General features: G+C 30.1%; 1 protein-coding gene across 2 annotated transcripts in view; it reads left to right on the top strand.

Annotated features, from left to right (window-relative positions):
- The window catches only part of LOC118200849 (uncharacterized), a 163,379-nt gene extending 149,589 nt beyond the window's left edge, over window positions 1-13,790 (top strand). For both annotated transcript variants that reach the window (XM_085827499.1, XM_035372827.2), the window contains one exon: window positions 3,234-13,790. In XM_085827499.1, the coding sequence (XP_085683625.1) occupies window positions 3,234-3,293 (60 nt within the window). In that variant the 3' untranslated portion in view covers window positions 3,294-13,790. The remainder of the gene's footprint in view (window positions 1-3,233) is intronic.
- The last annotated feature ends 266 nt before the right edge of the window (window positions 13,791-14,056 follow it).

Raw genomic sequence — 14,056 nt, 5'->3', positions numbered from 1 at the left:
AAGTCTAATTTTTCTTTTAAGGTTATGCAGTTGTGTATAATGTAATTAGACAGGTGCTTATTTTTTCCTTAAAATGTGCTTGAAAAGTGCTTATTTTTTTAACTAAAATGTGGCTATGAACCCTGTAACATCTGTTGGAGATGAATATTTTGAGCTTTTAAGTTGACAAATATAACATTAATGATGAAGAGAGAAAGTGAAAATAAATTTATGGCACACAGTTGAAGCACATTCTTTAGTCGAAGAATAAATAACCTTTGAATTGCTGCAGAGCGTAGTTGTAAAGATTTGAAACGTTCCTTGAAAGCAGTCCTTCTTCACTTTAAACACTATTCTGGATTAATTTTTGACATGATGATAAGACTATTTTTCACTTTTGGATATTGAATAGAACAAGAGTGATGTTTCGAATGGATGCAGAATAACATAAAATTAGTATTCATAGCAAATCATTATCACATTTAAAAATTCGAGATTAATTTTTCTGTTGCCATGCCTGCACTTACCTCACCTGTCACACTAGATGTAATAATGTTGTAGAAACACTGATAGTGTAAATATTGATCCATATAAAGAGCAAATTTGGCAGGCAAGGCAGAATAAATATTCATTTATGATTTCAATTCACATTTCTTGCCACAAGCAAATTGGCACTCTAATTCATACCTGTTTCATAATGTATAGATTTTTTATAGCTTTGTGGCTGGGGTGCAGAAAGCAAATGCATAGTTATCCATTATGGCGGCTTTTGAAGAGAAAAAGTTTCAGTTTAGGTTTCGAATCAGCTATGTCATCATTGCTATGTAAATATCATATGATAGGATTTATCTAGAAATGGCACAGTCAAAAAAAAAAATGCTATTACTATTTTTAGAATATAGACTGGAAATTCTCAAATTAAAATGAGGAATTAAAGGGTTATAGCAAAATTAAAATTCGTAATTTGCTTTTATATGTTGTATCTTACAAATACATACTGTTTGCTGTAACATTTAATTTTTGAATTTGAACCAAAGACGTTTTACATTCCAGTTAAGATTTTCTTTTTAGCCATGATTTCTCATTTTTAACTTAAAAATTATTCTTTTAACATGTCTTATCGAATATTTGTGTTTAAGACACTATAGATCTGTATAACTGCTTAAGTCATGTATTACGTTTACATGGTGAAATATTGTTTTAAAATCCAGTTTATTATGAATTTCAGTTAAAAAAAAACTGTTTAAAAGGGAATTAAGTTGCTGAAAATAGTGCTTTAAGTGGAACCATCGTTAGTAAAAATGCAGAAATGAACTGGCAGAGAAAATAAAAACAGCTTTAAAAGGATGTTTTATGTTAATTTTATTAAGACCGATGAAAGTTGTTTGCACAAGGGAAACGTTATCACCTAGTGCAATGATGTTATCACCTAGTGCAATGATGTCCACCTTTATTACAGAGAAGTATGCAAAATTCATGCCTGTTCTTTCTGCACATATGAAAAAGAGTGCAGGAAACTGCTTCAAAATTATGAGTAGTTATGTTAAATCTTATGTGAAAAGGTAGAGCATGTTGTTGAGAAGGCACTTGACAAACATAGGGAAATAATGCAGTTGGGACTGTGGAAGCAGGATAGACATTGACACAGGTCTATAAAAAACTAAAAATAGCCAAGAGCATCTTGTGAAGAATCTGGAAACTGTTTAAAAACACTAGTGATGCATACGGACAGTCAGTCAAAGTTGAAAATATACAGCAAATCTCAATCTTGGAATAATTATTTGGCAATGGTTTGCTAAAAGAAGTAAGACAACTGAGATCAGATTTCAAGGAAATTCACTGCAGTTGCTGAAATTTGATTATCCAGATATACCATGAGTAACATCTGCATAAAGGAAAGCTGTATGTAAGGGAATCCAAGACTAGTGCTCCAATAATTTTGGGCTGAGAAATGTGCCTGATTTCTGTGGTGCAAAGATTATTGTCATATGAGTAGCAGACAAGAGCTTAGTCCTGTGCTTAGCTTAGTGATTCCAGATGTATTATATCCGATGAGTTTGAAAGCATTTGTGTAAGTCATCAGTACAAAGGTGGTAGAATCATGGTATAAATGGACATCGTTTTAAATAAGTGCACTGAATTACACATTTTTACCACTGCAACTATGAAAGGTGAAATGTATACAGTACAAAATCCGAGATTTATGCGAATCTAGATTTGAGAATTTTCTGGATATTGGATACTTGCCTACTTAGTACTTATAACTATAAGATTTTTGCAGAATCATGATCAGTTTTGTGCTTTTAGTTTTTCACTAAATGGAATGATAATAAAAATTAGGTTTAAATTCATTTTGATCATTTAATTGTTTTTTGCAAATACTGTATGTACTTGCATATTTTTCTCCCTCATGTAATTTTTCCCTTTAGTGAAGGTCTAATTTTTTTTTTTTTTAAATATTAACGTAATTTTCAACTTCTTCAAGGTGTTCAGAAAGCAAGCTCCCAAGATTAAAAAAAATAATTCATACGTGTAGTGCTTGCTTTCATTCTATTAATTGTTTTTCTCATGTATTTTGGTTGGTCTCTAATTGATGAAGCAGTAATAGTAAAGATCTTCATGGAAAGGAAGGTATCTAATGCACTTGATTGTTCTGAAGATCATTATATGTTGTAAGGCAGACTGAACAGTGATGGTGGTGATGATTTACAAGCTGTATACATGATACACACAATAGTTCCAGCACCATTAAATAATTTGGCTCCTTGAAGTAGCAAAGGATAACAATAAGAGTGAACTAGAGCCAGGATACAGGAAATAGAAATGAAGATACTTTTTTAGGTATTATAATGTTAATATGTATTCTTATTGGAATGTAGATTAGTAGTGGCAGTTTATCCATGAATACTTTTAATTTATGTTCTTACTGTAACAGTCTTCTTCGGAAATTAAATTATTTGCATAATTTTCCCCCTCAGCTTTCGGACGGTAAAATTGGTAAAAAAGAATGAAACTGTAAATACAGTATGTTATAAAGTGATACTTTTAGAGTCTATTTTAAACACAACTAAGTTATTTGCTATGTAAAGCTGTGTTGAAAATGAAAAATACCAAAGGTAGTCTCAGACAAATTTTAAGTTGCCAAGTGTGCAGTACTGTTTTATATTTTTTGTAAAAGTATGCACATTGTGTTTTTAATATTTGTATTGTATTTTTATTGTAAATAATATGCATTTATTGTATTTTTCCCCCAGAGAACATACTGGCACCAAAAGCACAAGATGGAATGTAAACCCATGACTAATTTAATATGATGTTATTTTGCATTTATGTTAAGTATATGTTTTTCAGTATTTAAAAATACATTTTGCTTTTGTACATGCTTCAGTTACACGGACAGTGGATTATGGATGGAAGATAATTATTTTGATCTTCAGAAGTGAGCAAAACACAAGCCTTATTTGAGCTAAGATTTTTAGCATGATTTTAAATACTTTCATTCAGCTTGAATGAAGTGTTCTATTATGTTGTCTTTAGAGCTTATATGTATGTGTTATTGTATGGTATAAAAGTGTTGTTATTGTGTTATGCACTTTTTTATGTAATGTGAAAATATTTTGCACTTTTTTGTTCCATGTGTTAAATCATATTTTTTAGAATTTGAATTAAAATCTGTAAAGATTTTGCAGCTCATTTATAGAGGTCAACCAAAGTTTCAACTGAAAAGAAAATGTTTGATAATAGCCATTTGCCAATATTCTATTTTTCTAAATATGCAAAATGCAATGATGCAGTAAAATTTACTTTGAAAAATATTGCTATTCTTCTCATATTTTGAAAACTCAGTTTATTTTTAGAAATATTGTTTAATATTGCTGATTTAAAATTTTCTGAAAGACCACAGAAAAAAAGAATGAAAAAAATCAAAGAACAATTTATAGAAAAGAAAAATGACAGTGCTAAAAATTATTAGTAAGGGGCTAGCACCAAAGTTCAGTTTTAGTAATATTTCCATGAACATTTCCATTGATAATATACATCTTGGATGCAGTGTTTTTATACGTCATATTTTCTTTGATGTGAGAAGTTTATTTGTAATCCTCTGGTATATGTAAATTCATATGTAAAAAGTTCTAAAATGTAATATTTTCCTTGAATGATGTTTATATCTGAAAAATTACTCTTTTACTAAATCTTAAATGTTTATATTATTTTTTGCTGCTGTTTTATTTTTGTTAATGAAATTGTTTACACATGTAAGAGAAAGTAATTATTAATAACTGCCTCATCATTATTTTCTAAACAAAATTCTCTCTTATTCTAGAAATTAGAATTTACTTTTTAAATATAGCAACATTTTATATATGTTGTAAATTGAAATAGTTTGCTCATATGAAGAAAATTTTAAAAGTTTAAACTATGCTTTAATGTTTTCTTTCTTTAAAAATACTTGATGTATGAATAAGATCATTAAATTATTTTCTAAGTTTTTCATTAATTGCATTTCCAATTTCTTAAAAATATGTGCTATGCTGATCAAAAGTATTGATTTTAGCTTCATGTCTAAGATATAAGTGAATTTCTTTAATTTGACTTTTGATTAATTTCTTCCAGTTTTAATTACAATATAAATGAAATATATAATATATATAAATACAAATAAAAATATTCGTAACTAAGAATCTTACTGGCCCATTTTCAAATTTTGCTTACATATGCTGTCCTAAAAGGAAAAGAAAATTCAAGATGAATTATGTTTAATTTGATCAATGCATTGCATAAATATAGCTATAAATATATTTCTACAATCTTTTTAAATCTTAAAATGTGTGATTGTAGGCAAAAATGTGTGTCCCTTTCAAGTTTCATGTTATTCAAACTCTTTGTTTTGTAACCTAATTTATTTTTTAAATAAAGAAGTGTAATTATTTTTAATATGAACTATTAGTGTGTTATATTCATGATAAAAATTAATTACAGAAGTTTTCTTTAAAAAATCAATAGAAAAATAATTTCTCTTCCATTTCATGTCAAGTCCGTTACCTGGAGATTATTTTACCCGAAATTAGTTTGTAAATCTATCTAAAAGGGACAGTAGAGATTCAGTGACATAGATAATCTAGTCAAGCTACACTTGACTACTTTAAATATGTACTGCCTCCCTTTAGGCAGATTTACAAACTAATTGGGGGTAAAATAATCTCAAGGTAACGGACTTGACATGAAGTGGAAGACAAATTATTTTGCTAAATTTTTATCTAAAAATTTTCGGTTGATTTTTTTTTTTTTTTTATTGTAAGTTGTTGTATTTTATTATTGTTTAAATTGTAGAAATATATTTATAGTCATTTTATGCAATGCATCACTCAAACTAAACGTTAAATATTAATTTATCTTGAATTTTCTTTCTTTTCTTCCGGGACAACAAATGTAAGCAAAATTTGAAAGTGGGCCGACTAACCTTCTGTCATGTAAAGAGAAATTTAATCTGTTCTAAAATGCATCATTTTTTCATAATTTCTTTGGGCTGAAAATTCTACATTCCTAATTTTGGTTTACTTTAAAAAAATTGTCTAGCAAGCATCCCAATATTTACTAAACCGTTCTTTTAATGAATCAGTTTGTATCTTTCCTGTAAGAAAATATTTAAACCCTAACTCATGAAAACAATATTTAGATAATTCTAATAATCCGTGTGTAATGTAAGAAACAGTTAAATGCATTTATTTCTTTAGTAAAGGTTCCTCTGTTGTGGAACCATTAGCTTTCCAAACATTTACTGTAAGAGAAATTGTTCTAAAAACTATTCATTCAAAGGATTATTAGAATTATTATTGGCATATTTGCAGTGGGTCATTAACCTCTGACCTCTCAAAGGTGTTTTAACATTGAAAGTATTCTGCCAGTTTTATGAAACCTGCAGTACTGGCATAGTTTGAAACATGGTTCTCCTTCCAAGTAGTAGAAAGCAGTAATAGCATAATTGTTAAAAATACTGTTATCAACAATTTTGACATTTTGTGTCTCTCCAAGTTTGATGGGTTGAGTGATTCGAAAGATAATCCATATGCGTATTTCTTTAAGGGATTTCAAAGCTGTTTTAGTTTTTTAAATGAGACAGTGGATTATGGTAGTTCCTGAAAATCAGGCTAATAAAATGCTTGTTCCCATTTTTTTTTTATTCAACCGGTAATTTCTTATACTTTAAATATATGAACAGAATCAACAAAAAACAAAAGTATCACCTTTATTGCATGGTGTTGGTAAACAATACTTAATTTTGGTGGGGAAGGAAAAAAGATACTGCCTTTCTGCTTAAAGCATTATCATCACTGTTTACACAACTTTAAACCCTAACCAATGTAAACAAATTATTGTTTTCTTTAAAACTGAAAAAAAGTTTCTCAGCTTGGATTCTTTTAACCCTTTAACTGTCAAGTTATTTTGATGATTTGGGTACACGGATTGTCAAATTTTTTAATTGCAAAAATCAAATGTTTACAAAATAAAATATACTTAGTAGTTAAAAATTGATATTTTGAAGTACATGGGTAAAATTTTTAAAGTTTTGTAGCCACTGCATATTTGCTTAGGCAGCTGCCACTGAACATGGTAGTTGTAAAGTTCGCTTCTAGTGGAGCATTATTTTCTAAAAATGGAAAACAAAAAATTATTTTCTAATAAATAAATAAATGAAAAAAATAAATAAAAGTAAATACCTATTAGTAGTTCAGCAATTCAGTCTTGTGTGGTACAACTGAAAACACTTTTCCAAGCACAAACCAACTCCACAATCTCTACACCAGAATCGTGTTTCCTTCCTTATCTTTTTCCCATTTGTATCCTTTTTCAAACAACACGCTTTAGACTTACGTTTTGCAGGAGTAGGAGGAATATGGGATATAAAATGTTCAGTAAGACGTGCAGGGTTATTTATTGTAGGTGGTCTGCCAACATTCTTTTGTTCAGAAGCTGCATCATCATATTTATGTAAAAGCTCTTCTACAACTTGGATTCGAAATTCTAAAAATGTAATACGTTTCCCAACTACATTTTTATAGAGCAAATATGAGTTTCAGAGTACCTTGTAAAAATATCTTTTTATAATATTTTTTATGGCGTTTTCAGATTGTTGGATGAAAGGATATTTCCTGATCATAGCGATCTTCACCACCCATAGTTAGATTGTAGTCAGAAAGAATCTTCGGCTTGAGTATATCTTCATTTTTTTATTTTTGAGGCTGACCATGGAAGTATCATGAATACTGCTCATCAAACACATATCCTTCTTACCTTTCCACCTTATAGCCAAAATCTATCTTACCTCTTCGAAAAGCTATGATTTGACCTTTTTGTAATTTTCTTTTAGCGAATTCTGTAGGTAAATCTTGTCTGTTTATTCTTACTGTGCGATAAATATCTGTTTTTTTTTTTTGGGCTATAAGTAAATCTGCAAGCTCGGGTGACATGTAATAGTTATCTATAGTCACACAATAATCATTTCCAAGAAAGCGATGTAATAGGTGCATGACAACTTTTGTAAAAAGTCCATAATTTGTATACAATTGATTGAAGACAGTACTATTTCCTGTATAGATAATGAAGTCACAAATATACCCTGTTTCTGCCTCACAAAGCATAAGAAATTTGATTCCAAATCGTGCACGTTTAATAGGAATAAATTGTTTCCAAGATAACCTTCCTTTATAAGGCATCAAGCTTTCATCAACCGATACATCACTTTCCGGTATGTAAAAATTACAAAATTTTTCCCGTAAATTTTCTATTACATTATACAGCTTCCAAAGTTTTGGATTTGGAAAATCATCTTTTTTTTCAGCTTCATTATTGTAAAAATGTAAATATTGAAAAAGCAAAATAAAACGATTTACAGGCATTACTTTTGAGTAAACTGGAGTATGCAAAATCCTTTGATAAGACCAGTACATAGCCTGATTTGGTTTTCGGACAATACCTTGAAGAATTATTAGCTCAAAGAATAGCTTCATTTCTCTGTCATTTGTAAGGATCCATTTTTTACTGCGGGAGCACCTTGATATCTTTGCTCGATTTGCTTTTCTTTCTTGTTCTGCATAGTTGTTCGTTTCTTTGACAATTATATCCATTAGATTTGAATCCAGAAACATTTCTAAAATATCTAAAGGAGTGTAGTTTATGTTTACAGGAAAAGTTACACCTGGAGTACCTGTAAAAGAGAACCGCGGGGCCCTGATCGGCCAGAAGCAGTTATTTCACACCAGTCTCTCGCATTTCCTATATCATCATCACCACTATCCGTTGATTCACTGCTACTTTCAATGTCACTCTCCTCAGTTTCACCTGCGTCACTAGTATCGATGCCTTAAAAATCTTCATCTTCGGTTGAAAAATCTAAATCATTCATATAATGTTTCAAAGAACTGGACGCCATTTTACAAGAAAAAGATCCTGTGCACTTTGAACCAAAGAACTTCTAACCTCTAACCTTTGAAATCTTCAGTAAAATGCTGCCATCTAGTGAATTGAGCGCACATTAACTTTTCCCGAGATACAGTCGGGTTTAGCAAAGAGATGAAGCCGAAATAAATGTCTCCCGATATATATTCGGGTATAACAATACGATGCACTAAAAAAAAAAAAAAAAAATTTACCCCGAGTAATATTCGTGCATGACATTTTCGAACTCGGGCACGACAGTTAAAAGGCAGTATATGTGCAATTTCTTATTATAAATACATATGCTGTATTTGCTACAGTATCAGAGTTACGAGGGCTATCCAGAAAGTAGATTACGTTTTGGAATAAAAAAATAAACAAAGTATAGGAAACAAATTTTATTATATACAGATGAAAGCCACACTCAAATACTACTTTTCTACATAGTCACCATACAAATTAAGGCATTTATCGTAGCGATGTACGAGCTTGGAAATTCCTTCGTCGAAAAATTCGGCCGCCTGCGCCTTCAACCACTTCGTTACCTCTTCTTGCCTTCCATCTTGCACAAAACTTGTGGTAACCAAGCTTTTCGCTGATGATTTCGTGCAACAAACTTCGCGAAATTTGTGGAAAACTCAAAGAAAGTTCCGTTATTGTGAAATTTCGATTTTCACGGACTTTAGCATCGACTTTTTCGAGAAGTTCGGCGGTCACTATGCTGGGTCTCCCACTTCGATCTTCGTCGTGAACATTGGTTCGGCCATTTTGAAATCTTATGACCCACTGACGCACTCCACCTTCAGTGATAATGTTGTCCCCATACACTTCACGAAGCTGCCGATAGATTTCTATCGGTTTACAGTTTTTTGCAGTCAGAAACCTTATTACTGAGCGCACCTCGCGAGATTTTCAATTAACGCAGACATTTCAAACCGTCACAGTATCTGAACGGACCACAGCACGAACCTCTCACTAGCACGGCTAGATGCAGACTGAGCTGCGCAACGCTCTGACCCCAAGATGGCCGCGCTAGCCCCGCCCCTAGCGGACACAGACGGAAACGTAATCTACTTCCTGGATGGCCCTCGTATATGCCATACCAACAACATTTCCTCCCTTATAATTTGTGCATGGTTTTATGTGTTTCATCGAACATTAATGTAACTATAAAATCTTAATTCAAGCCATTTTCTTTTTGTTTAATGAAAAGTAAGAAATTTTTATCGCACTGCTCCTTAATGGGGCTAGTATTAAATCCAGAACATATTCTATAAATTGTTCTTGGATGTGGCATTATATTAAATGAATTTCTAAAGAATTTATATGCATCAGAGAAAATAGAATATCAAATAATGAAGAAAATCTATATATATGATGAATAATGCATGTATTCCGTTTCACAAATAAGATTTGACAGTAGTTCTAATAATGAATTCCACTGTTTTCTGTTTATTACCATCATCGTTATTGACAGTTTTCATTAGAGAAATACCTGTTTATAACACTGGAAAACAAATTCAGTATTCAATACAAAATCTAAAACTTCAAAAAAGCTATTTATGTCGTCTGTTACTTTAAGAAACACTTCCTTATCCATTATTTTTAATTCCGATGTACCAATAAAGATATTACATATTAAATTTTCTGTCACTACTCCTGAAGCTTCAATAAGCAGTACAGATTGTGTACCAATAATAAGAAAAAGAATTTATCTTCTTTGCAAATAATTGTCAAAGCATCAAGAATGTCTTTAGATTTTATGCACGATAAAGCTTCAGAAAACAAGTAAAAACATTTTATCTTGTCATAAATTTTCTTACTGGTTAGACTTGCTGCAAGTGCAAGCTGTAAATTGTTTCTGTCAGTGCTAACTCTTCTGTCATTGGGATCTTCTCTAGAAGTTAGCAGATTTACCTGATAAATATTTTGGGTGGCCAGGCATTTGTGAAGTCCTTTCAAAGCCTTGGATGAACTAAATTAACTTTTATAGAAGTTTGTTTTTTTCTCATCAAAATGTTCGTTTGCTCTTTCAAGGGCTGATTTTACAAAATGTTTTTTCACAAACGTTTCTAATTTCCTTTAGGTATTCCTGTGTCAGTAAGGTATAATGCTTCTTAACATGTTTATTGTTAATGTAATATGGACTGCAGTAAATTTATCTTTTTATTTATTTTCGTTTAGGCTATCATATTAAAACTTTAACTGCTGTTATCAGCAGTTGAATATTGTGGCAAAATTTGGCTTCCATATTTCATGTGCATCAGTTTTAATGTTATTTTATGTAAATATGATATCATCAGTAACATTTACATATTTATAAATTAAGTGGCATGTTTTGTTATTTTTTGTCGTCCTGCTTCAATAAGATGTTAATAAAAATGTTCATTTTGTATAATTAGTACACTCTAGTTAAAAAAATCTTGAAATACACTTTATACTACAGAGTTTGTTGAATACACTTTATACTACAGAGTTTATCAAGAAAAAGCATCGTTAGCGTCAGGAAGAAAATATCAAAATACAATTTTAATTTATAATAATAATTAAGATAAAGAATTTTTAAAATGCCGCGTTATATGCCATACCAACATTTCCTCCCTTATAATTTGTGCATGGTTTTATGTGTTTCATCGAACATTAATGTAACTATAAAATCTTAATTCAAGCCATTTTCTTTTTGTTTAATGAAAAGTAAGAAATTTTTATCGCACTGCTCCTTAATGGGGCTAGTATTAAATCCAGAACATATTCTATAAATTGTTCTTGGATGTGGCATTATATTAAATGAATTTCTAAAGAATTTATATGCATCAGAGAAAATAGAATATCAAATAATGAAGAAAACCTATATATATGATGAATAATGCATGTATTCCGTTTTACAAATAAGATTTGACAGTAGTTCTAATAATGAATTCCACTGTTTTCTGTTTATTACCATCATCGTTATTGACAGTTTTCATTAGAGAAATACCTGTTTATAACACTGGAAAACAAATTCAGTATTCAATACAAAATCTAAAACTTCAAAAAAGCTATTTATGTCGTCTGTTACTTTAAGAAACACTTCCTTATCCATTATTTTTAATTCCGATGTACCAATAAAGATATTACATATTAAATTTTCTGTCACTACTCCTGAAGCTTCAATAAGCAGTACAGATTGTGTACCAATAATAAGAAAAAGAATTTTATCTTCTTTGGAAATAATTGTCAAAGCATCAAGAATGTCTTTAGATTTTATGCACGATAAAGCTTCAGAAAACAAGTAAAAACATTTTATCTTGTCATAAATTTTCTTACTGGTTAGACTTGCTGCAAGTGCAAGCCGTAAATTGTTTCTGTCAGTGCTAACTCTTCTGTCATTGGGATCTTCTCTAGAAGTTAGCAGATTTACCTGATAAATATTTTGGGCGGCCAGGCATTTGTGAAGTCCTTTCAAAGCCTTGGATGAACTAAATTAACTTTTATAGAAGTTTGTTTTTTTCTCATCAAAATGTTCGTTTGCTCTTTCAAGGGCTGATTTTACAAAATGTTTTTTCACAAACGTTTCTAATTTCCTTTAGGTATTCCTGTGTCAGTAAGGTATAATGCTTCTTAACATGTTTATTGTTAATGTAATATGGACTGCAGTAAATTTATCTTTTTATTTATTTTCGTTTAGGCTATCATATTAAATCTTTAACTGCTGTTATCAGCAGTTGAATATTGTGGCAAAATTTGGCTTCCATATTTCATGTGCATCAGTTTTAATGTTATTTTATGTAAATATGATAACATCAGTAACATTTACATATTTATAAATTAAGTGGCATGTTTTGTTATTTTTTGTCGTCCTGCTTCAATAAGATGTTAATAAAAATGTTCATTTTGTATAATTAGTACACTCTAGTTAAAAAAATCTTGAAATACACTTTATACTACAGAGTTTGTTGAATACACTTTATACTACAGAGTTTATCAAGAAAAAGCATTGTTAGCATCAGGAAGAAAATATAAAAATACAATTTTAATTTATAATAATAATTAAGATAAAGAATTTTTAAAATGCCGCGTGATATTGTATATGAATGAAAATCTTAGTAACTGGCAGGCAAAATGATTTTTATTATTTATTGCCACAGATTCTGGGTAACTTTTTATGTATTTCATGTCTCCATTTTAAAAATTCTGAATTTCCCGGTTAATGTGTGTTAATTGTAAGATAAAGTTATAATAACTGTATTGAATATTCATGTTTTTGTTTTTAATCACTCTTTTATACATATGTTACACATATTATTTAGTATATATTAAGTAATATATATTTTGCTTTGATTATGAAATTGTATTTTATTGTGGTTTTAATTATAAGAATAATCAGTACTGGTTAAAGATCATAATGTGCGATAAAAAAGAATTTTGCATCTGAGTGAAAATAGTCTTTAAAAACTTGTCTCTTGCCACCTCACCTTTGTCTTCTCCCAGAATAAAAAATAATGTTAATTAGGAAAAATGAATTATTATTGAAAAAGCTATTTATGTCGTCTGTTACTTTAAGAAACACTTCCTTATCCATTATTTTTAATTCCGATGTACCAATAAAGATATTACATATTAAATTTTCTGTCACTACTCCTGAAGCTTCAATAAGCAGTACAGATTGTGTACCAATAATAAGAAAAAGAATTTTATCTTCTTTGGAAATAATTGTCAAAGCATCAAGAATGTCTTTAGATTTTATGCACGATAAAGCTTCAGAAAACAAGTAAAAACATTTTATCTTGTCATAAATTTTCTTACTGGTTAGACTTGCTGCAAGTGCAAGCCGTAAATTGTTTCTGTCAGTGCTAACTCTTCTGTCATTGGGATCTTCTCTAGAAGTTAGCAGATTTACCTGATAAATATTTTGGGCGGCCAGGCATTTGTGAAGTCCTTTCAAAGCCTTGGATGAACTAAATTAACTTTTATAGAAGTTTGTTTTTTTCTCATCAAAATGTTCGTTTGCTCAAACAAATTAGAAGGTGTTTCTGTTAAATGTTCTGTCTTGCCTTAGTTTCAGATTTAACCTTTCGGTCAGCAAAGTTACTTTTCTGCATTTGCTTTAGCTGCAAAAAAGTATCTTACAAATAAAATATTTTGACTGGAAGATTAAAGCTGACAGCATGATAATAAATTCTGAGTATGTACTTTTATTTTTCATACATGCATGTTTTGCCTGTGAATGGAAAATAAATGGATAAATGTTCTCTTTATTTGTAAACAAATATTCTCAGATTTATTGTGTACTTACTGAATAATATTGTAAATAGTGTATATATTGTAAATGTTAATATCTGTTCAAACATTTTGTGATACTTTTTTAAATCCTGTAATAAAAATTCTTAAATGCATCTTTTTTGATTTTCTATAAAGCATGACATTACACTTTATACTACAGAGTTTATCAAGAAAAAGCATGCAGGGAATATAGAATTGTGTTATACGATGGGGAAAAAAATGCAGGTAAATATTTTACTATTATATTTAGAAATGTATAAAGTTTTGTATACATTTTGCTGCATTTCAATATTTGCAGTGGTCAACAGACTTAAAATCGAAGGCTATTGCAAAGAGTTTTCCCTCCTGAAACAAGAAGTGAAAAATGATGATGTACCAT

This window comes from Stegodyphus dumicola, chromosome 12 (assembly GCF_044657685.1).
Source record: "Stegodyphus dumicola isolate Sdum_Otavi_A_Nest chromosome 12, ASM4465768v1".
In the NCBI taxonomy this organism is placed as follows: domain Eukaryota; kingdom Metazoa; phylum Arthropoda; class Arachnida; order Araneae; family Eresidae; genus Stegodyphus; species Stegodyphus dumicola.
This window is presented reverse-complemented; position numbering and strand designations above follow the sequence as displayed.